The sequence below is a fragment of the Callionymus lyra genome, chromosome 15, assembly GCF_982586985.1.
Source record: "Callionymus lyra chromosome 15, fCalLyr1.hap1.1, whole genome shotgun sequence".
In the NCBI taxonomy this organism is placed as follows: domain Eukaryota; kingdom Metazoa; phylum Chordata; class Actinopteri; order Syngnathiformes; family Callionymidae; genus Callionymus; species Callionymus lyra.
In genome coordinates, this window is record NC_141832.1 from 19,264,566 (window position 1) to 19,289,803 (window position 25,238).

Below are 25,238 nucleotides of genomic sequence, written 5' to 3' on the forward strand. Positions count from 1 at the left end.
TGATCGTTTCTTGAGCCGTAATGAGTGGTTTTAGTGAGCTATAGAAAGAAAACTATACATTTATGTCATTAACAAGAACAAAGAGAGAGTTGAATATTTGCATCAGCAGGTCAGATGAGTTTCCTCTTTTCCTTCATGAGTCATTTCATCCGTGTTTGCAAAAAATAATGCTAATGCTATGTTTAAGGACATTTTGAATCTAAATGTTAATATTGTAATGTAAGTTAAATATGCAAAACTCTTCTCATAACTCATCTTTAAATGAGGGTAACACTCTCGAGGGTCTTTTGCTTCACACACATTATTTCTATGTTTCCCTTTTATATTAAAATCCACATCACACTCGTGCACACAATCCACGCACACTAACAAATGGTCTGAATGCACTCAACTGTGCATGATCTCATTTGTGTTTCCACATCTGCTTCGGGTGTGAAGCAGAGAAAGAGCTAAAATATGCAATTTAACTCCATTTAGCAGCTTTAAAAAAAATAAAAATAACTAACCTAGTAGAAATGTAGCGAGAAATTATGGAAGAAGGGCTTTTATTTTTGACCTGAAGATGAATCTTTTACTCAAGTTCTCATCGGATATATGCATCGGAGGTTCGGCTTCGTTCATTATTTCTCACCCACAATCGCAGCTGGCGATAAGTGGTTGCCGGAGTCAAAACCTTTTTTTACACAAATCTCTTTCTGCAGCTTTGTGTGGTTTAATTCAATGTTGGAATCTTTTTTATAAAACTGACTGTTTTTCATATGAGGCCGTTTTAGCCTGTTTTTTTAAATGGATTTTTACATATATTTATTCCTTTTTTTTACCCAGTTGACTTTTATTCCGTGTCTCCTGTCGTTGTTCAACAAAGTCATCTTCAAAGATTTGTTTTGTATATATATTGACACAAAGTTTTTGTGTTTTGCTCAGAGAACACTTTGTCCTCGCCTTGTTTATCAGGTATTTTCGTCTGCCGGCTGCAGAATACATTTAAATATATTATATCCCAAGATCCCCGAGATTAGCCTGAGATGGTACGTAGACGACATAATTGCATTCCACTGAATAGAGGGAGGTTTGGTTAATGCTGTCATGTTAGCCAATAAAAGGGACATGACCTGCACTATTGATTTTCAATCAGTGGCAAACACGGTCTTGAGACGATTGGACGGACCAGACAGTGATCGGAAGAAGTATCTGAGGAAGATACTGAGACTTGATGGCTGCTAGATGTAGCTAAAATGTAACTGGATAGAATAATGAAACTGAATCCAGATCACATGCATTTCAAATACTTGCTTTTGTTGCTTTTGTATTTATTTAATTGTATTTGTTAAGTTTACTTTATTTATGTATTGAATAAACACAAGCTTTGAAAACATCCTCATTTATATTCTCATTTGATTACTCTTTGTATAAATATCAACAATACAAATGCTATTTGTTTATTTGTTTAAATGCTATTTGTTGTGTTATCAGTATTATCTTGATCTTTAAAGTGTATATACTTTTAGAGTATTGATTGAGTATTGTTTTGTTTGTTTAAGCGCTTTGTGACCCTGGTCTGGAAAAGCGCTATATAAATAAATATTACTTACCTACTTACTTACTATATAAATAAATATTACTTACTATTTTAAGTATGTGCTAATGGCTAATAAGGAAGTAGAAATGATGATTAACTATTTTTTTTCTAATTCAACTTAAATATTTAATATTTAGCACTTTATTGTCTCCTTTTTTATTCCTTTTATTGATTTATTTTTTGAGAGACGCAATATAATCAAAGCAAAACAAAAAGTGCTGTTTTTTATGATTTTTAACAGTTATTACATAATTTATATGGATCTATTTACAATAATTATATAAATATAATAATATTTAGTGAAATAACATTAAATAAACAATTTAAGCTCTTAATGCCACGAGATTATATTTTTTGTTTGTTTTCTCTAAATAAATTAAAAAATAAAGTTAAACTTTAATTTCTGCATTAGGTAATTAGGTAATTGTCTTTCCTTTTCTCTTTTGACAATAAAAGAAACATATTTTGAAAATGTTGAAAATAAATTGATAATAAATCATTTATTGTCTCTGCTAAATTGTAATTTGACTTAATTTATATTGATGGATAGATGAATAGATCGATCGATCGTGGAATCTTTTTGTAGCTATTGATACTACCAGATAATTTGTTTGGTTAATTAATTTCAAAACCCTAACTGGTACTGAAGAACAAACAGATTCTTTCTGTCTTCACACTTTAGTTTTTCATCTCTGTTGTCAGAATTCCAAGAAAGTGTCCTTCTGAAAAAGCGTCTTTCAGAGCACATTGTCTAGGTTTTGACAGTTTCTTTCATCCAGAGCTTTGTGATTATTTACACAACAGTTCGGAGCCTGAGTCTGAGTTAGACGGCGGGTTTTTACATGAAACTAAGTCTTTTGTCTGTGAGCCAAATGTTGCATTTAGATGAAATGGCTTCTGTGTGCAGAGTGTCTGAATCGTAAATCTCTTTTATACACTCTTTATCCTCCGAGAAGGTTTCCTCCAGTCCCCAAATATCACTGACCGCAAAAAGAGTGAAGCATCACTGTACTTAAGTTAAATTTACTTATTTAAAAAAAGAAAATACAATGAATTTGAAAATATATGAGACACATGTTGGATAATGCTATTAAAGCCCTTATTTGTAAGAATTTAAATGGCGTTTTTGGCTCCCCCTAGTGTCAAAGTGGTGTACGAAACCAGATCTTGTATTCATTTAATTAAATTTAAATTTGTAAGACAATAACAAAATATACTGCAAAAATACGTATCATCTTGTAGGGAACAAATTTGGAGTTTAATCGGTTCATTTGAAATAATTAAAGCGTCATTTTTTGCTTCCTTCCGTTCAAGGCGGTGATTCCTACTTGCGTCTGTGAGGCGAATGTTTTTCTTTAACAAAATGTTTTGTGTTGACTTCACTGAAGGGATCACTCAGATGATGATGAAGAGGCCAAGGATGTTTTCCAATCTCTTTTTTAAAAAAGTTTCCGTATGACGCATACATTTTGTGTCTACATTTTTATTTTTATTTTATTTCTGTGAGAAGAAAGATTCTACAGTAACCAAGGCACTGATTCATTTTGACACAGGGTTCATTTTAATTAGAGAAAAAAAGCATTTGCTGGACTTTCTGATGTTTTCTAAAGAAATTATACTTGAAAACAGTAACTTTTGGAACCTTTGATTTCCTCTGATGATCTTTTCTGCATCATTGACGCAAGTAAAATCTTCACAACAACCTTTGGAATAAATAATTATTTTACATGTATAATATTGAAAATGTAGAACCATGATTGACTTGTTGAATGTCCAACGAAACACTTATTTTAATGGCTTTTAAGTTGAGTTATTTGAATTAAATACTAAAATGATTTAACCCTTGTGTTATCTTAGGGTCAAGGTGACCCGAACAGGCGAATACAAATGTGTTTGTGGTATCCCTTGTGTTGTCTCTGGGTCAACGACCTCCCTGGCTTCCATAAATACAGATGCAGTGGTGGAGGTCGTTCACATTGACCCTGAGAAAACACATGGGATACCTCAAACACAATTGTTTTTGAGCCTTCGGGTCACCTTGACCCAGAGATAAGACAAAGAAAAGAGTTGAATGAATAGGTTTTTTTTAAAGAAGTGAAAGTCCTGGACTTTTTCTGGGTTTTTTTTTTCATTTCACATACAAATTGAGAGAAAGAAGACCTAATGAAAAAACACAACGGTCAATATGATGACAAAATCAATTGCGGTTTTAAAAGTGTACTTGAGGTCTTGAGGGATCATTGTTTTGGATATCAAACTTTTAAATTAGATTTTCCTTTCTGGCTTTAATTATCTTCTCCTCGGAGCCGGACTTATTTCCAGCCGCCGACTCTCTTCCTGAGCTCAGTTTATGCCCAGTCATTATTGCGGCTAATCAGTTTAATTTGGGCAGCGAGGCCGACGTGTTGATGAGGATTGAGAGGTGGTGGATGGTCCCCCCGGGTGCTGTCGAAGGCCCCCCAGAACGGAAGGCCAGATGAAAAACACTTTGGCACCTCCAGATGCTACCGCTGCGTGTGTGCGTGCGTGTGTGTGTGTGTGTGTGTGTGTGTGTGTGTGTGTGTGTGTGTGTGTGTGTGTGTGTGTGTGTGTGTGTGTGTGTGTGTGTGTGTGTGTGTGTGTGTGTGTGTGTGTGTGTGTGTGTGTGTGTGTGTGTGTGTGTGTGTTACAGTGCAAGTGCAGACAAGCTTCTGCCTGAAAATCTGTTTAAAGTAAAAACCTTTATATTTAAACTTTATAACCTCCTTTATATTTAAAAATGGGGTTTTTGTTTAGTTTTTTTTAAGGGGGTAGCTTTTTTAATTACTTCACTTGTTACACAAAGGTCTAAAAAAACCTTGGGGTTATATGTTTCTTACATGATGGCGCCTTAGCTTGGTTCCATTCAATGTTAAAAATGAATATTTAATTGGAAGTAAGTAAGAAATTTGTATTTATATAGCACTTATTGTGTAATGTTTTCAACATTTTTAATGGTTTTCTAAAATAAATGTTTTGAATATTATTGTATAAATAACTAGACATTTAACTAACTTTTTTTTAGTTCAACTTGGATTTTATATTTTTTTTATATATATAGGACTTTATGGTCTCATTTAGTTAATTATTCCTTTTGTTTTTGACAGATGCAATAAAATGAAAAATAAAAATGTTGTGAGGTAAAGTGCCTTCATATTGTTGATATCATTTGCGATATTTATAATATAATTTATATTATTTTTTTCTTAATAATTAGTGAAATGATATGTAATCAAACAACTATTGTAGCTCATTTGATAATGCCATGAGATTATAAAAAAAATTCTCCACATTTTTATTTTAACTCATTTGACTTCAAACTACTTCAAATTCATACTTTTTTTTTATTAACTTCATTGTCTTTTCTTCTGCTTCTTTTTATTTTATTTTATTAGGAATGGCATGACAGACAATAATATGAATGATAATATATATATATATATATATATATACACTGTGTATATATGTTTTGTTTTTCATTTTTATTTTACGTTGCAATGTATTTTTAATAGTTGTTTTATCATTTTTATTGATTGCTAAATGGCAGTCATTACGTCCTCCGCAAAAAAACAATGAAATCCTGCGAGATCCCGGCGATGACTGAGGACAAGAGGATACAGTCAACTCGAGCAGTTTTTTAAAGCTGATGTTTGTAAAGCTTTTCGTTCTATTAGATTATCAGAAAGAGAATTGAACTATCATTAGGCGTCAATTCAGTTTCCCCTTAAATTGTTAGCAAAGTGTATTGAAATATATCGTATTGTATCGTGAGCTGAATATATCGTATCAAATCGTATCGTGAGATTAAAGTATTCGTCAGCCCTAACACTAATGTAAAGTCAGTAAAGTTACTGCATATATTACGAATTATTCTTCTTTTTCTGAGTTTCAAGCCTTTGTATCAATATATAGCGAACCATAGCATCAAACCACAAAACGTCTGCTTTCAGTAATTAAGTAGAAAACTCCCAACATCATTTCAAAACTCATCTATTTAACGTCAAAGTTGTCATCAGCCGGTGAAAGAGGATCTCTTTTTCTTACCTTCTCAATTTGACAGCCCTACGTAAATGTGCTTCCGCGGTCACCTTTGAAAGCCGGAAAAACTTCCCTCTGCTTTTGAGTTCTTCCACCGTCTCGCTCGGAATCCCTTTTTTTCTTTTCTGTTCCAGTGGAGAAGCGAAGCGTGCGACGCCGTCTGCGAGTGTGCCGCGGGGCTCATGCTTTGCTTATCAACTCACATTTCACAGCTTAAGTGACAGTTAGGAACAGTGTTGTGGGGATTGGGATTGCCTAATAATTGGGAAATTAAACGCTTCGAGAGACACCGTTGCGACAAGCCGCTAGCAGCTCATTTTATCTTTTGTTCGGTTCCGTGTCTGTTCCTTCCCGCAGTCTAACGGGCCTGCTTTATGTTCCGTACCATCGTGCTTGTAAACCACCATGGATTTACTGTATCCAGATGTAGCATTGTGTACACACACGATACAACAGTTTTACTGCAGAGTGTTTTATTTGTAACCTAATATATTTATTTTTGACAAAGTGAACAAAGGTTTGTCATCTTATCATAAAAAAGGTACATTTTATTATATTTTTGGATTGATAATCACCGTTAATGAAGCCACACTGATGTTTCTAATCTAGGTCAATTTAGCCTTTTATTTATTTGGCACTTAATTTTGTATTAATTTGTATGTTGTTGTAAGAAATGAGTATAAAGAAAGATAGTTTGCAGAATTCAAGATCTAGTCGTTCTCTCTTTGTATCGGGTTCTTTCTGTTTTCTCAGCAGGTCTCAGGCTTTAATCGAGGTCTGAATGCAAAATTGACTACTCTATATTTATACTCCTTTAATTATACACATAAAACACTTTCAGTCCACTCAAATAAACTCCTATATTATGCTCATTAGGGGTGTGCGGAAAAATGAATACACTGATTTTTTACATTTTTTTTTACAATCGTGTATCTACAGTATATTTAACTGCGCTATATACTGTATATATATATATTTTTTTTTATTGGGCTTTCAAAATCATATTTTATTTTTATCATTATTTCTTTCTCGTTTTATTTATTTAAATTAAGTGTATGTAGATAAAAATGTGTCAATTTATATTTATTTTTATTAATTTTATTTACATTTTTACATTCAAATATTTACAGAATCTGTTCATTTTGGTGTTGCAATTTAACTTCCTGCCATTAGATGGCGGTCATTACGTCCCCCGCAGCTAAAGAAACAATGAAATCCTGCGAGATCCCATTAATGACTGAGGACTAGAGGATACAGTCAACTGCAGGCAGCTTCAAAAAGAAGATCATGTTTTCGAAATTCAACCAAAAGTGAGTGGAACAATCACAAGTTAATTAAATTCCCCTAAAATAAATTGAACAATAATTCAAGTGTATCAAAATATATCGTATCGTCAGATTAGATCTTATTTTACTTGTATTCTTGTATAAGGCATTTAAATATCAAAAGTAATTCTTTATTGTGTTACTCTGACTCTCGGATTAGTTATCGGATTTAAAGTTTTACACTTTTACCTGCAGCAAGGAGAGATCAATACAGAACCTTCTCGTAGAATGAACGATTTTACTGTTTTAGTTGCATCTTTATACTCCTTGGTAAGTTATTGACCGTACAAGAGCTGAGAATAAAGTTCACACCGGAAAGACACACACACTGGAATCAATGAAAGCTGGTTATAAGGGATAAATACAGACGTGCTTGAAAATAACCTCGACTTTGTGATGCCATTCTTCCGTGGGCTTCATTCGCACGGAACAAACAACCACTTAGCTATTTGGTCGTGCAAATTTAGACCAGAACAATATGTCTTAAAAAAAAAGAACTTTGAAAAACACATCTCAGTGAGTCTAAATAAATATCTACTGAACCATATCATGCCTTCTCTGCTCCGTTGCTTTCGTCGCCAGCTGTGTGTTGTTGTTGTTGGGGTTTTTTTTGTTCTGTTTTGGTGTGTGACTCAAGTTATGGTGGTAGATCTTGAACGCCACACTGATCTAATTCCAGCGCATGATTCACAGGAGGAGGCGGACATCTGCACCTGTGGTGGAATGTGGAGGATTGGAGCTGTTTTTTGGCACTACGAGTATTTTAGATATTTTTTTTTGTTACACACTTGTGTTTAGAGTTTTGCATGGAAACTCAACATTAAAGGCATTTCTCAACATAGGACCGTGAGCTTTTGTTGAAGCAATTGTACAGAAGAAGGTGAAATGACTCTTAAATATTATGATTTGACAAAAGTATATACTAATATATAGTTGTACATTGATTGTGGTATAGACTGTTGTCTCTGTGATGCACCTTTTGTACCACGATGATGACCACTGCAAGCGCTTTTGTCACATTTATCGGGATTTAATAATGAGGAACTTTCAATCACATTAAAGCCAAAGTGCTTTGCATAATATTGCAATTTCTGTAAAATACTTTATAAGTTAGTGTTTGTGAAATTGCTGTTGTCAGGGAGGTTGGACCCTGTTGACAGTCTGAATGACTCACATCTGCTGTTTTCTGCAGATCCTTTTCTTTGGAGTCACTGGGACTTTTGTGTGATTAAATGGTTTGATTTGACAGAAGAGAAGCTGAAACATAATTGTTTCGTTCAGAGATGGCATTGATGTGAAAACCTTTCGTCAAGGAGTAGCACAGAGTGGGGGAAAGTGAGCACAAATTATAGTTTAGTTTTAACGATATATCAGTGTTCAATCATTTTAAATGGGTAACTACGGTGTTTTTACAAATGTTTTTGTTATTCTGACTTCATTACAAGGTTTGATACTTTTAAATAACCCAACAGCATGTAAAACCCAAGAATTGGGGACCAAATCTGGCCAATGAATTTGATGCAGCTTTCAACACTTGAATCACAGTGAATCAAACTAATACTTTTGTAATAGATGCTATGGCCTACTGACAGTAAAATAAATAAACTAAAACTGAAACTGAAATGTTAATACCTAATCTGTGAATTGACAAAAACTTAAAGATTGATACAAATGCAAGGCAATTCAATACTAGGTTGGGAATTGTGTCGGGTTGATTTTCAATAAGTATAGTTTATTTATTGTAAATTCAAGAATTAAAAGAGACACTGAAATCTCAGTTTGTGTTTCGCCCAAAATAATTGATAATAATGATTTTCCGCGGCCCTCCATCTGTTGTCTAAGTTTCTATGATTGTACTCAGATTGTTAAGAAACAAGTTTATCACTGAAACTGGTATCATTTATAAAGCATCGGTTATATAGTTAACCCTTGCATTATCTCGGGGTCAAGATGACCCGGAGGCACGAATACAAATGTGTTTGTGGTATCCCTTGTCCCATTGAATACGTATTTCTGCGAGCCAGGGAAGTTCACCTCGACCCAGAGGCAACACAAGGGTCCAGATGGAACAGATAGGTAAAATAAAATTAGACTAAAATGGCCTAAATTCACAGTAAAACCGCACAACAATCAATAAAATATGAAACAATAAAATATACAATTTTCGATGTAAACTGCATTATATACTGTATATCATAATAAATATCATCAAATATAAGAAAACCTTTGTCACCTTTAATGCTTTGAGGAACTATAGAGACCTTTGCACTGCATTCTTTTGTTTTCTTATCTTTTTTTCTCATGTTTTTTTAAAGTAACACTTTATATTTTGCATGGTAAGTCGAAGATATTTGAGGCTTTCACAGTCGAGGAAAACTTAAATGTGAAATTTTGTGTTTTGGTTCAAATGTTTTTGTACCAAGTGTTTTTTTTGTTGAAAAAGTTTAAAGATTTTAAAGAAAGATGTATGTATAAGTTGAAGTCACATCTCTTGAAGTTTATTTTTGCAACAATTTGTAAAGTTTCACCAAAGAAACAAACAGTTTAGGTAAAAGATGTCTAAACAACCCTTGTGTTCTCGTCCAGGTCTGGACTTCCACGAGGACCTGCATCGGATCGGCGTAAAGGAAGGTCTGAAGGGCCGTAAACTGCAGAAGGCCATGGAGAGCTACGCCTGGAACATCACTGTACTCAAGGTACTCCTGCTGACATGGCTCCAGAAGTGTCTTTGTTCTCTTGTGGAAAGCTGTGCGATCTCATCTGCAGCTGGATAAACAATCCCAGCCTGCACTGCTGCTGCCGCGGCGGCTGCTACATGTCGATTTAAGAAAAGCTCCCTGGGCTAATTTTGCTTCGCCTCGTCTTTAATCCTTAAATCTCTTAATGAAATAATCCCGAGTGCTGTCTCATTTATTTGTGCGTGTCTAAAAGCAGGTTGACTCAGCGTTATGTGACGGATAACACTGGAACCTGATAAATACCGCGTGTGCCTCGGTCACAGAGACATGTAAGGACACGGACGCCAGAATCGTTTTATCTCATCTCATCACCCCCGAAATCATTTATTATGAAGTGCAGAAGCCTCCACACTCGTGTGTCAGGACGGATGGTTTTTATCTTTTATCTTCTCCAGTCATCCTTATCAGGGCGACACGCTATGAATGATGCAATCTGCTCTAAGTAATACTTCTGTCCATTCCTCTAAGTTGAGTAAGTGTGAAAAACTTACTTTCTTCACATGGATTTAATAAAATATTACCTTTATTTTTTTTATTTTTTTTAAAGAGTTAAATCTTGAAAAATAGTTTCTGGAATTGCAGTGTTGTTGCCTTTTTTCTTTTTTTTACCTCAGGCCCCCCCAAAACAAATGTGTTTTGGGTATCCCTTGTGTTGTCTCTGGGTCAAGGTGACCCAAAGGCCTGAAAACAGATGTGATACCACAAGGGATACCACAAACACATTTGTTTCCAGGCCTTCCGGCCTTGATCCAGAGGCATCACAAGGGGTACAACAAACTTTTTTTCAATCCTTCAGGTCATTTTAACCCAGAGACAACACAAGGGATATGAAAAACACATTTGTTTTGGGGGGGCTTTGGGTCACTTTGACCCAGAAACAACACAAGGGATACCTCAAACATATTTGTTTTTGGGCCTTTGGCTCACCTTGACCCAGAGACAACACAAGGGATACCCAAAACACTTTTTTGGGGGGGGCTTTGCGTCACTTTGACCCAGAGGCAACACAGGCGATACCAAAAACACGTTGTTTTTTTTTACCCAGAGGCAACACAAGGGATACCTCAAACATATTTGTTTTTGGGCCTTTGGGTCACATTGACCCGGAGACCACACAAGGGATACCCAAAACACATTTGTTTTGGGGGGCTTTGGGTCACCTTGACCTTGACGGATTATCATCATAAGACAAAATATAGCTGAGGTACACAATTACTACTGGTAGGTGAACAGGAAGTGACATCATATACGAGGCTTCAATTATATCAGTTTTAGTGGAACTTTCAGTTCAGTGTTTTATCATGTCTGTGAAATACTGAGGGCATTCCCATCATGAATTATTTAAAAATCATAGTAGTCCAGCAGAAAATAAATGTTGACCCCTGAGGCGAAAGATTTTTTCACTCCAATTTTTTAATATCTTATTGGAAAATGCGGAATTTTTCTTGCGTTTCTGCAAAACTCTTGGTTTCGTCGTCGCCAAGATCTTTAGGAATTCTCAATCTTTGGATCTCTGGAAACTTTTACTCTTGTTTTTTTTTTTTATCTCTGATTATCCCGGAAAAAAACCTAAAAATCAATTTTATCAAAAATATTTTTTGTCATTTTGTCCTTGTCATCCTTTTAAACTCAAAAAAAAAGAAAGAAGTAGCTCTTGCCTCGTGCCAAAGGTATCTTGATTTAACCCTTTGATGTACCTTTTTGCGGCTTCTCAACGCCTGCATACATGTTTGAACGATCCACAGGTCCTTTCATCTCAAACATCCTGGTCTGATGTAGGGGTTTGTACCCCTTAAAAATGGGTTATCACTTCATATTTCCCTTCCCTTAAACAAGACCCTAACACTTTTCTTTCTATAGCTCCCTCCCACAAATATTTGTACTTTCGAGGTCTTTGGTATCGACCTCCGGTACTAGCTTAACTTGTTTTTTTGGGGGGAGTTTGCATGTTCTGAGCACGAAGATGAATTCGGGGGAAAACATATTTAAATTGCAACGATTTATCATAAAACATAATCTGGGCGGCCCTGGTAGCTCCGAGATCAGCCCGTAGACGGCGTTTTATCTTCTTCCTGGGACAATATCCTCATGTGCAGCCGACAGATTTATCTCATTCCGCTTCAGTGCACATGCAGCTTACCAGGTGGCACTAATTCCCGCCTCAGCCAAACTCCCTCTTGCTCCCGTAATTCCTCAAAACTTCTCTCACCGCCTTTATCTCCCCCACACCCTCCACCCGTGCTGGGGTTGAGTCTAGAATCTTGGCAAACTCGGCTCCTTCTTCCGGTTCCTCGGTGATTATCGGCGTCTCATACTTAACGCTCGGTGACAGCCCTGGTTCCTCGTCGGCCAGCTCCGGGAGCCGGGGCCAGAGACTCTCACCTGTCAGCCACCGGCAGATGGTGGGTCGTAGCTGCAAGGAGCTCGATGATGGATGGTGGAGGAGCTGCTGGATGGTGTCGTGTTCTCTTTCGGTTTTTAGCGGAACTTCAAACCATGGCTGACAGGGAGAGCTGCCACTGAAGCTTGTAGACTGTATCGCCGGTGACACCAGGAAGGAACATGAAGAAGACCTCTCGGGTCGTTTTACTAGGGTTTTAGGTTCTGGATCATGACGTTAAAAAACATTTACTGACGGATTCGACATGATCTTTCTCTAAGGAAGACTCCAGCGGTTAATATAGGAAGTCCCTCATCATGACCATGTTTTGAACCTAATACTTTATAAAGTTCTCCCCACGTCTGAAATCTTGGCGAACGAGAGGTTACGAGAGCAGAGTCCATTATGACGTCATAATGACTTCACTCCTCCTACCAGCCGGCTGTGATCACACCCGGCTTTGTTTATACAACGAGTCCCTTGGAGGTGGAGTATTCCCCGGTATATATGGTGACAAACCTTGACGTTCGACCAATCACAGCAAAGTGGGCGGGGTTATAGTTCATCTCAGAAAAATAAGTGTTTCCAGTTGGGCGGGGCTTAAGTACATTTTCTAATGTAAATATTTCAATGAAAATATATTTTTGTACAAACAGAAACTGATGAGTACAAAAGAGGTCCAAGATCTATTTAAGACGCACTTAAATCAACACGTTAGTTGACCTTTAGCAAGCATTTAAACACTTGTTTGTCAAGAAATCAATCAAGTCCAGACTTATACAAGAAACAAGAACGTCATTTATGTCCGTACATGAAATCAAATACTTCTGACCCATTTTTTATTTTCCCTAAAAACAAAACACACCCAGGAGATTTGTGTGATGTTTTCGCCGCCTCCATGAAAAATTGGTAGACTGGTTATTCCAGTTTAACACAGCCCTCTAGAGCAGTGGTTTTTATTTTATTATGAATCCATTTTTAACAAACATGGCCGACCGGTCCGTGCTTTACATCTTAAGGCCTGTCTTGTTGACACCAGTTCACTTCGAGTGTAAACAGGAGCAACATACAGAGTGAAGCTAATGAGGAAGTGCAAAAAGCTGAGTTCATCAAGTGTCCCCTTAAGGCCGGATGTCACGTAAACAGCCGGCCAAAAATAACTTTTACAACATAAAAAAAAAACATATTTACTGCCTGTTTCAAAACACTGTTACTGGAGGAAATGTTATTTTCTTATATTCTTGTAGAGCAGCCAAAATTTTTCAAGAGGAAGCCTGATATTGTCTTCATTAATCTTCCCATAAAGATAAATAAATTCCCATAAAATACTGTTGATTATAAATGTGGCTCTTTTTGGACGTTTCTATAAAATCGCATGACTTTTGACAAATTCATTACAGCTTCCAAAATATATCCAAACATCGGCTTTAAAAGCTGCTGGATGTATGATGGGCTGTATCCTCTCGTCCTCAGTCATCACCGGGATCTCTCAGGAGTTCATGTGTACCTTCAGATGCGGAGGGCGTAATGACTGCTGTCATCTAGTGGCCTGGAGTTTAATGGCAACACAATAACGAACGTTGAATATTTCCGTGTTAATTGTGGTTTTAAAATCTAATTATTTTTTAGTTTAAACACACTTTATTTAAATACAAAACCTTTAAAGAACTAGTGTGAAAATAAAATATGATTTTAAGTCAAAAATATATGTAATCTTTGTTTTTTTCCTTTGAATATCTATACAGGATTTCATGTGTACCTTTAGATGCGGAGGGCGTAATGACTGCTGCCCTCTAGTGGTCTGGAGTTTAATGGCAACGCAAAAACGAACATTGAATATTTCCGTGTTAATTGTGGTTTAAAAATCTAATTATTTTAATTTTAAACACACTCTATTTAAATACAAAACCGTTAAAGAACTAGGGTGAAAATAAAATGTGATTTTAAGTCAAAAATATATATTATCTTTGTTTTTGTCCTTTGAATATCTATACAGGATTTCATGTGTACCTTTAGATGCGGAGGGCGTAATGACTGCTGCCCTCTAGCGGCCTGGAGTTTAATGGCAATACAAAAACGAACGTTGAATATTTCCGTGTTAATTGTGGTTTGAAAATCGAATTGTTTTTATTTAAACACACTTTTTTGAAATACAAAACCTTTAAAGAACTATGGTAAATGTCAAATATGATTTTAAGTCAAAAATATATGTAATCTTTGTTTTTGTCTATTTAATATCAATACAGTATGGAGAAAATAAATCAATATATTGATGTATCAATGGTTTCTTACCCCCCTTGTCACCTTGATTCGGGCCTCCAGATGTGCCAGAAGCACGATGGCGAGGACCCACTGGTGACAAATGAGTCGGTCTCATCTCGAAGCTCGGCTTATACGCATTAGACGAGGACGCTGTGCTGTGATTTGGTTGTTAGGCTTAGACCCCCGTGGATATCTACAGCAGCTGCAGGGGTGAATGCACCCGGATACACGGAGATCGGTCTCCAGCAGGCAGAAAGAGCTTTTCCACTGTCTTATTTTATGACTGGTGAGTCATGACTTATATAATTTGTGCTTTGAAAAGTATGACTTATTCATGCTGCTGCTGCTGCTGCTGCTGCTGGAGATGTTACAGAAGCAGCAGCAGCAGCAGCAGCATCCAGGCCCCTCATGAAAAACTCTACGTGTTCTATCTGTTTAAGTGACGAGACGGCGGGAGTGATTCACGGCGAGATGTCAGAGCCGGTCAGAGAGAGTCCAGGCTGAAGTTCAGCAGTGGCGGCGGGCTGGGAGGCGGTGGTGGGGGGGTTAGAAAAATATGCAGATGAAGTTCGCTCAACTCTCTTGTGAGCAGATGTCGGGGGCACAGAGGGGTGAAGAAGGTTCGCTTAAGCATGTGTTCAGATTTGTTTTCACAACTTATAAAGGTCTGTGATGGCTCATTTACACGTCCAGATACTACTTTATCCCCCCGGCAGTCTTTCTTGGACTCGATCTTTTAGTAGGGGGGCAGCTGAAGTCCAACATGATGGACATCAGCACTGATGACAGAGCAATACTGGCTGCAGCTCAAGATGATTGAGTTGATGGAGTTACACTGCCCCCCGCTGTTTGTGCTCTGCTATTACAAATGCAAGAATGCGCTACAGAATAAGATTCTTTTTTTGAGCCGCCATTTATTTCGCTACAATTTATCCCCAGTATATCTGAAAAACTACCCCGAGATTCTTTGTGTATTTATGACAATCTAATTCATTTGGAAACAGCAGTCAATCAGTAGTTTCCTACTTTTAAGTATATATTTTATTGAGTATTGTTTTGATTGTTTAAGCGCTTTGTGAGCCCTCTTGAAAAGCGCTCTACAAATATAAATAAGTTATTTACTTTATCATTTTTTTTAAAAGAGAACAATAAATAAAAGACACAAATAACAACACTAATAATACATTTAATTTAATAAAATTAAATTGCAACAAGTACTTGTAACGTAAAATAAAAATGTATATAAAAAAAAGAATTTAGAGATTAAAGGATTATAGAAAGGGTTGTCACTTCATCTACATGTTTCTGGTAATAATGTATATTTAAGATGCTATTTAAGTTGTATTTAAGATAGACTAAGATGCTTCATTTGCATTTCAAAGTCGTAGTTTTTTTTACAAGATAAAAAACGTTGTTTTTATTTGTGGGGATTTTAGCTCCCTCAGGCACAAACATGTCCACTGCAATATGTTTGTGGGTTTGAGTTGCTTAGAATTTGGCTTCTTCTGGTCTTGATGGATGATGTTTTTACAGAACTGCAAGTTTCACATGCGATTAAAATGATGTTTACATGGAAAGACAACATAGAGCTCTGTTAAGATAAGATAAACATTCATTTATTTGTGAGTAAGACAAACATTTGCAAAACAATGTGGGGATAAAACCCGTCCAGTCTCAATGTCTCATAATTGATTGTATTTTATTGTGTTAATCTCTTTTTCTTTCTTTCTTTTATATTTGTATATATATGTTTATATATTTTTTGGCAATAAAAGTTTTCTGATTCTGATCAGAACATTAGTGTCAAAAGCTCAAGTAGGAAATTGCCTTTGTCGATGACCAGATTTTAATTTGATATATGAGACGGGAAATTCATCATGGAGACAACAAAGTGAAGTAAAATGAAACTCCCAGAGATCTGATGGCTCCCTGACGGACCTGCTCTGATCCGCCATTTTGACTCTACACTGACCCGCCCCTAGCACTTTAAGATAGTTTTTGGAGGTTTGACTTACGATATAGCTTGAAGCCGTTCTGGTAAAAAGTAACTAAGTAAACGTTATTTGTAAAGCGCCTTTCTAGACCAGGGTCACAAAGCGCTTTAACAATCAAAAGCAATACATAGTTAAAATTACATAAGAGTTTAAAAACTCTAAAAGACCCAGAAAATCAGGGAAAAGTCTGCACAAATAAAAATGTCTTAAGATGTTTCTTGAAGGAGTCAGTAGATCATCAAACACAGAGAGAGAGGAAGATTGTTTCAAAGCTTAGGAGCAACAGCCTGGAAGGATTTCTCTCCTCTGGTCCTGAAGTGTGTTCGGGAACCATCAGTAGATTCTGATCCACAGACCTCAGAGCCCGAGCTGGGGTGTAAGGCTGGATCAGATCACTGATGGAAGGTCTGACCATGAATAGCTCTGAAAGTAAGAACCAGAATTTTAAAATTGATCCTGAAAGAAACTGGCTTTTAAGGATCAGAGAAATGCGAGTTCTTCTACCAGAGCAGGTCAGAATTCTCGCTGCAGAGTTTTGTATCAACTGTGAGACCGCTCCTTCTGGTTTGTGCAACAATAATGAATTTCTCCTGACAGGACTTTGGTATCTGACATCCCAGACATTTACAATCGACTTAATGGTAAAGAATATTTTATTCTAAACCTCCGTCCTCTCTCTGTGCCTGCAGGGTCAGGCGGATCTTCTCAAGCACGCCAAGAGCGAGGCGCTGGACAACGTCCGTCAGATCCACTGCGCCGCTCAGTCCTGTGGGATCAGCAAGAATTTGGCGGCGTCCCCTCAACTCCAGTACCCCCCTCAGCACTCGCCACAGCCACCAACATCACTGCAGCAGATCCAGATCTCGCAGCTGCTTCCGACAATGTCCCATCCTCCGCCGCTTCCAGCCAACCCCCCGCCTCAGTTCACTCCGGCCCTCCTTCTTCAAACTCTCCCCAAACCCCCCGCCTATCAGCAGCCACCGCCGCTCCCCCTGTACCACCTCCAGAGCCAGCAGCAGAGGGCGCCGGCGCCGCCTCTGGACTCTCACAAGGAGATGCTGAGCAGTGACCCGGCGGGATCCTGCTGACGCGCAGCCTGTACCCACGGAGAATCCAGCCCACAGAGACAGACCACCAAGAGCGCCGAAGAGGAGGGGAAAAAAAGCGAAAAAGAGACGGAGGACGTGACCGGGGGAGCGAGTCACATGATGGCGGGAAAGAGGAATCGTCGGGTTAGAAGCGAGACGCAAGTGTGAGAAAATTCTTCGCTCCGGTCAAAGCTGTCTCTGGGCCACGCTAGAATACACACTGTGTCCTCTAGCTCTGTGGGTACAGGCTTCCCATCGCACCAACATTTACCACAACTTATGCCTTTCAGTTGTCTCTGCATGTCTTTGTGTTCCATTCACCCCACACCGCCCCCTACCTGTCGTTCAGCATCACGTCATTCACCGCATCACGAACATTTTGAGTTTAAGACTTGTTGTCAGGGCTTTAGGACATATTTAAGACCCAATGTTTTTGTTGTTGTGAGGCGTTTTATTAGTTGTATCACATGTTTGTAAATATTAATAGGTCAATAATTGACCTATAAAAAAAACAATTGCTATATCTTGGATTTTGTTTCCTGAAAAAGTAAATCCCTGATAAGCAACCTTGTTTTTTTGTAACCACAATCATTCAACTTTTATTTTGCAAACTGGAAACAAATCACAAGATCACAAAGTAGTTTAATTTTTGGTTAAAGACCATTTATTTAAACTTGAAAACTCAAACACTCCATATGAGGTGCAATCCCTCTTAACAACCTCCTGAGTGATAGTGACCTGAACAGCGTTAAATGCTTTGCCGCCCAGCCGACCAATCACAGCTGTCAATCACCGCACATCACAACAGATGTAGAATAGAAATACAGTATTGTGGCGACCAATCAGCAGTCACGATAAAGAGCAGGGTGTAGAATGGCATCATTTTGTTGGCACCATAAGTAAGGTGGGTGTGACCAAGTCATGTGGTTCTGAAGAGTGTCGCTTCCTGCAACTGAGTATTAGATATTTAAGTATCCAGTACTGTTTGTAATACTTGTATATCCAGTGACGTTTGTAATACTTAAACTTACGGTATAATCAAAACCTCTAAGCTCACCTTTTATTCTGACCCGCTCTAGTAGGAGAACTCGCATTTCTCTGATCCTTAAAACTCTGCATTGGCTCACCTTTTAAAATACATTTCCAAGATGGCAATATCAGACAACTACAACTAGGATCAATGTTGGGTTAGTTTTCAAGAAAAAAAAGTATACATTTTATTTTGGTTTTCTTGTTTTTCAAAATTAAATACGGCCATAAACAACGCAACACAATTTTTATACAGCTGTCTTTCTTATGGTGCCAAAGCTTTATTCTACGGAGAGCTACAGGGTAACATGTAAAACTGTCCAACCCATGATGTCATCATCAAAGGCCAGAAATATGAGTCAAATTTTCTGTTGAATGCAGGTAAAAAAAAAGAGAAACCTACTCAACCAGTTATACCATAAGGCCCATAATGCACTGCATCAGTTGAAGCTCATGTGACAAATGAATACAATTGTAGCGTAAAGTCATGTGATTGTTCTCCATATCTCGCATCATAATGCAGTGTTCATACAGGAGGAGGGTCATCCCTTCCTTCTTCACCTTATGTTTGAGGCATAACCAAGTCAGCAGGTGAGGATCAGCGAGATCACGAGCGACACCAAAAAAAAAAGAAAACTTGACAATTCGCACAAACATCACACGTCACCTCAGGATTCTGGACACATGTTCCCCATGATCCTCTCCTCCTCTTGGATCCATTTTGTGCACCTGGTGTTTGCTTCTTCCACAGGGGGGCGCTCCCTCATCTGCTCACCAGCCAAACACAACTGGAACGTTGTACCTTAGCGAGGAATCTTGTCATCATAGACGATAGATGTAACTTGTACGTAAGAGTTTTACGAAAGGGAGATTATTTAGGAATATATATATAAAGATTGTTATAAAGAACTCTAGCGGACATTGATGATTGCTATTGTAAAAAAAATAAATGTGGTTAGTTATTCCGTTTTTCTTTTTTCTAATGGTGTTGAAAGAGGGGCTGCTAGTGCATGTGGGAGCAGGACGAGGGTTTAGTGTCACGACACAACAATAATCTGGAGTGTGTGTGTCACGGATCTGTGGATTCTACTGAAAGTCTATTAAATATGACTATTGTTTATCTACCTGATGTGTGATTCTGTTATTTTGGTGAAGATTTAAAACCATCTCTTATAATTCTTAATGCGAGAAAATGCTCAATAAATTTTCCAAAATAAATAATTAATGCAAAGATAAAAGGTAATGTCGAGTATTCATTCAGAATTATAGGTAAGAAAACATCCTGTCTTTTATTAATTCAGTGTAATATCTAGTGGTTTTCACCATTTCGTTGTCTTTTTAATATATGTTTGTGAGAAAACAAAACTTACTATGCTAGTAATGCTAAGCTAGCAACAAAAGCAACACGTTCTTCTTCTACGTAGGCGAGTATAGAATATTTTAATACTACATTTTGGCCTTAAATAAAAAAGCTTATTTTTTATTGCGCTTATTGACCCATGTAATACTCACCACGCAATATGAACCAATCAGAAGCAACATAAGGCGGGTCTATCTTTCATTACAGCATCACTACTAACACCGGTAAACAGATCGAGTCATCTTGACTTAACATTTTAACACAACAGTGTTGACATAATACTTGATCATACTGCTGAGTTTAATACAGAACCTTTCTCATAGAATGTCCCATTTTACTCTTGAGTAAGAACTGTTTTAGTTGCATCTTTATACTCTATCATAAATGATTGAGTATCAGAGACACAAGAACAAAGTTCAAACTTGGAAAAAAACACGGACTGGAATGAATTACAGATGGTCTAAACTCGCAAGGGCGTCAAACTGGTCCACAAAAGGGCCGAGGCGGTGCAGGTTTTTGTTCCAACCAGTCAAGCACACATGAGTTAACAGATCAGGTTTTGGGTTAGACAAGCAACACCTGACTGACAATCAATTGATTACTGTCTTCAGACGCCTGATTGGTTCAACTACATGTGCTTGACAGGTTGGATCCGAAACCTGCACCGTCTCGGCCCTTTCCTGGACTAGTTTGACACCTGTGGTATAAAGGAAGCAAACAATGTAAGAGTCTATCTCACCGGCCTGGAGACTAAGTTGTGCCCAGGGGGGAAACTTGAGTCCGTGCTGGTCATGGTGAAGTCTCATGGGCACATGAATACTGCTCTTTTGATCCAACTGAGCCCCAGAGGCTGAAAAGCTTATTCAATTGTTTGCTAGAAATCAAACAATGGCTGAGTGAAAACACTCTACAGCTAAATGTGGACAAAACTGAAACTCTGGTGATTGCGCATGATGATAAGGTTCCAGGGTTGAGTCAGTACTTGGGTGACTTAGGTCAGTCTGTCAAACTGAGCCTGAGAAACCTGGGTGTAAAGACATGTCTCTTGTTCAACACTGCAGAAAACTGACCAGAAACTGTTTCCTTCAACTGAGAAAAATCTCTAAACTTAGGAAAATATTGTCACAGCATGATCTGGAGCTTGTAATCCATGCGTTTGTGTCTCCTCGTCTGGACTATTGTAACAGTTTGTTTTCATGTCTTAACAAGAAGGAGCTGTCTCGCCTGCAGTTGATTCAGAACTTTCTGACCCGCTCAAGTAGAAGAACTCACATTTCTCCGATCCTTAAAACTCTTCATTGGCTGCCAGTTTCTTTCAGAATCAAATTTAAAATTCTGGTTCTTACTTTCAGATCTATTCATGGTCAGGCTCCTCCTTACATCAGTGATCTGATCCAGCCTTACACCCTAGCTCGGGCTCTGAGGTCTGTGGATCAGAATCTACTGATGGTTCCACGCACACGGTTCAGGACCAGAGGAGAGAAATCCTTCCAGACTGTTGCTCCTAATCTTTGGAACGATCTTCCTCTCTCTTTGCGCTTGATGGATCTACTGACTCCTTTAAGAAACATCTTAAGACGTTTCTATCTGTGCAGGTTTTTCCTTGATTTTCTGGAACTCCTGTTGTGTTATCAGTTTTATCTTGACCTTTAAAATATATACTTTATTGAATATTGTTTTGATTGTTTAAGCGCTTTGTGACCCTGGTCTGGAAAAGCGCTATACAAATAAAAATTACTTACTTACTTACTTACTTACTTACAAGTCGAGTGCCAGGGAGTTGCAGAAATTCAATTTTTTCGGAGACTTGTTGGAGACATTTCAATTTCTCTATTATGTCTCGGCTCAATTTGAGTTGAGCGGAGACGTCAGAGAAACTTACTTTGTCCTTGACTGGCGAGACGTCTCTTAGCAAGGTGACAACCAATTCACACAGAAGTCGCCGCAACCAGCAGGGATTCAAGTCGCAACCTTCACTGAGTGTCAGTCGCTGCAACTCTCTACACGTCTCAGTGAAGTCGCGGAGCCTTCTGTGAAAAAAGTCCAACATTTCTAAAATTTGAAGATTTAACCATTCGATATTCTGATGACACTGAACAACTTCCAAGTGTCTAAAACATTGTGACAGAATTTAGTAAATGGAAAATTACTCACAGTATATAACGCTTTTCTATTGTAAGGAAATGACAACTTTACTGTAATCAATCATCTAGATTTAGCACAGATTTGAAATAGTCACTTGATTAAGTGATAATCTTCTAATTCATATTAAATAAGCATTGTCTTGCATTGCATCAATTTACTGCAACACAGGCCGAGGTCACAAAGCCTCACACACACAGAAAGATGAAACAATCCCAGATTCCCAGCAAGTCTGTGTTAACCTGTTTGAGAACTCACACTGAAAGACACAACAGACCAGCAAGTCACTGGGAACAGACTCTCTCTAGAAGACAACAACCTTTGGTAAATTTCCACTACGACCACGTGCGGCGGCCATCTTAGAATCAAGTGTTTACAGTGACCAATCCTACATGTACAATTGACTAGAGGTGTTAACCTGAATATTCTACTATAAAGATCCACCATTTTGTGAGATCTTTGCGTTCTGGCATTCGAAGACGTCTGCGATAGATCTCTCTGCTTGCTAGCGCCCGTGTTCGCGTAAGTTTGTCTCTGACTTTTGCATAATTCACTAAACAGCGAGCATTTTCTTAAACTCATCCATGTGTCTGTCCTTCATTTCCCACCACCACGTACGAGACTGGGGAGGGGTCGGTTCAGCGGAACACAAAATCCCCACACTATGCTTATTCAGCAGCCAAAGCTTTACACATACACACACTGATGGGAGTAGGCTGCGATGCAGCGCGCCAGCTTGACCATCAGGAGCAATTGGGGTAAAATAGTCTGTTGCTCAAGGACACAATGCCACAATCTCATCCGGTGCTGGGATTCAACCCACAACTCCTCAGGCCACAAGCCGACCAGTCTACCATGTGAGCTATGACACCCCATTAGTAAGGAAGTCTGAAACATGTCTAGAGATGTGGACCCATTCACTCGCCTGATTCTCCGTGAGGAAGGAGGTTCTACTCCGGGTTTGGAATGAGATCCAGTCCCAAGTTTCAGTTGTATCTTCTTGGATCTTGTTCTGAAGTTACAGAGGTTTTATACTATTGAAGCATCTGAAGCAAATGTACGGATGAACTTAAAACAGACGAGAAACTTCTCTGTGAGTTTAGCCTCCGATATATTGTTGTATCTTAGCAGTTATAGGCCCCAAACTCAAACAGGAACAAAGGGTTACCAACGTCTCTTCACCAAAGAATAGATCATAAGATAGACACGCTGTAAAAAGTTATGAGATCCGTCTTTAAAGTTTGAAAAGAGGAAGTAGCTAGGAGTCAGAAAATGTCACTTAAGTGCTCCTTTTAGCTCATTAGCATGACATTTGAAGGAGCTTTTCATCAGGACCCAGGAAGTCCAGCGTGGCCACATTAGTCTTCTATTTTTAAAAACTCCACGCACCCATTAGCTAATGGTCCCTCACAACTCTCCAGCAGGAATGTCTTAATCATCTCAATCAAGCTCTGGCATCTGGAACACAAAGAGGTACCTGCTTCATCAACGCTCCACAGCAGAACCTTGGAGATGTCTGAGCAAACAAGACTAATTACTGGCAGCGAACGCATTGTCAAATGAGCAAAAGGCCAATGAGGAGAACAATCGTGGGGCGCTCTGCTGTTGTTGTGGTTTGGGCTGAATGACGTAGACGCTCCAGGACAGGCGAGACTTCGCGGTGTATATAAGCTGGTCCGAGAGCCAAGGTGGTACCATTCCCTCGGAACCTGACCAGAAGATGACCAGCGGGGCCTGCTGCGATCTAAGGAGGGATGCTGGGACACGAGCACCCACTCGGGTAAGTCCGGGATTTTTCCTTTTGAGATGTATTTGAAGATAAGATTACTTTTTAGAAGATAAGATTACTTTTTATTCTCAACAATGACAATAACAATCTCAGCAGAATGTTGTTAGACGTATGATTTTCAACTAAAATAAAGCCAAATAAAATGATTCTTTCTTTCGTGAATCTTTTATTTATTTATTTAAACATTAAAATTAAATAATATTATCTAACAGTAATGATCATGTTTGTAGTATACAAATGTTGTTTTATTTTTTATTTAAGTTTATTACAAAATGTAGAAATGGAGTGAAAATGTAAAGTTTACACAACCTTTAAAATTTCTATTCTTTTTTGATGTTATGCTTTTTTTTCTTCTGACATTTGTTAAATTAAGTAATTACAGCACTTGAATAAAAACTAAACACAGACACGTATAGTTTTAGACAAACAGTACACACAAAATAATACTAAACAAAAAAAATTAACATAAATAAAATAATAATTATAGTATAATAATAATAAAATAAATCTGAAGTTAATAAAATAAACACAATAAAAGATGACCAGTTATTATATAGTTATTATCACATGGTTAATAACTAGATCATTGAGATACATAGTTATTAAGGCTTAAAGCAATTATGAATAATGTTGTTTTTTTTCTACAATAGCAAATATGTAATTGGTAAAAAAAAAAAGGTAATTACAGAGAAAACCTGTTTAACTTCGATATATAACTAATATATGAATGAAATAAAGATAAATGTTTATATGTGGATTTAAGGCCCATCATGTCTACTTTAAAATACAGTTAAATATGTAATTTTCTTGATGACAAATAAACATACACACCTGTAAACAAATTGTTTATAAATAATACTGTGATGACTATAAATTGTCAAAAGGTTCCTTGTGGTTGTTGCAGAAGGTCCTGGTGCTGGTCCTGATGCTGCTGATGTCTCAGATCCCCTGCGGGGCCAACAGTGTGTCGGACTGCTGCCGACAGTCCTCCCGGTCCTGCCGCCTCTACGTGCTGCTGTGTCGCCCGGGACACCAGGCCTCCGCCGGGGCTCTGAGCGGCGACGCGTCCGCCGGCATCCTGACGCTGGGGAAGAGGAGGGAGGACGAGCAGCGACTGCAGACCCGCCTGCACATGCTGCTGCACGGCTCCAGGAACCAGGCGGCCGGGATCCTGACGATGGGGAGGCGGGACGAGGAGAAGGCCGGGGGGGGAGAGTACGTGGACTGGGTCCTCCGTCCCGGGACCACCATGACAACACAACTGCCTGTATAAGACTCACAACTTCTGGACTTGAAACCAACATCAGTTTGTAAATATGTAGTTTAAACATCAAGTCTGAAGTATCCGCAGATTATTTTTCTGATCTTAAAAAAAACCCCCAAGACTTCAACTTCTCTTTATTTTACTAATAAAACTGATATTACTTTTAATAAAGGCGCAAACATTTGTGTTGTGATGTTTTATTGAAATATATGTCTTGGACCACAAGATGGCG

General features: G+C 38.1%; 2 protein-coding genes across 2 annotated transcripts in view; both read left to right on the forward strand.

Annotated features, from left to right (window-relative positions):
- Positions 1-19,575, forward strand: part of LOC148065222 (inactive phospholipase C-like protein 2) — an 88,466-nt gene extending 68,891 nt beyond the window's left edge. Inside the window, exons 5-6 of the mRNA XM_087810079.1 lie at positions 9,547-9,656; positions 17,024-19,575. Coding sequence (XP_087666205.1) covers positions 9,547-9,656; positions 17,024-17,422 — 509 coding nt within the window. The 3' untranslated portion in view covers positions 17,423-19,575. The remainder of the gene's footprint in view (positions 1-9,546; positions 9,657-17,023) is intronic.
- Positions 19,576-23,673: 4,098 nt separating this feature from the next.
- hcrt (hypocretin (orexin) neuropeptide precursor) lies at positions 23,674-25,238 on the forward strand. Its single transcript, XM_087810085.1, has 2 exons — positions 23,674-23,733; positions 24,647-25,238. Exons 1-2 carry the CDS (start codon positions 23,674-23,676, stop codon positions 25,013-25,015), a joined length of 429 nt encoding a protein of 142 aa, XP_087666211.1. The 3' UTR covers positions 25,016-25,238.

Bases quoted from the DNA above. Each gene is read 5' to 3' on its own strand.
- hcrt (XM_087810085.1), top strand. From the start codon at position 23,674: ATGACCAGCGGGGCCTGCTGCGATCTAAGGAGGGATGCTGGGACACGA. The intron at 23,734-24,646 runs GTAAGTCCGGGA...TGGTTGTTGCAG, and splicing joins GGACACGAGCACCCACTCGG to AAGGTCCTGGTGCTGGTCCT.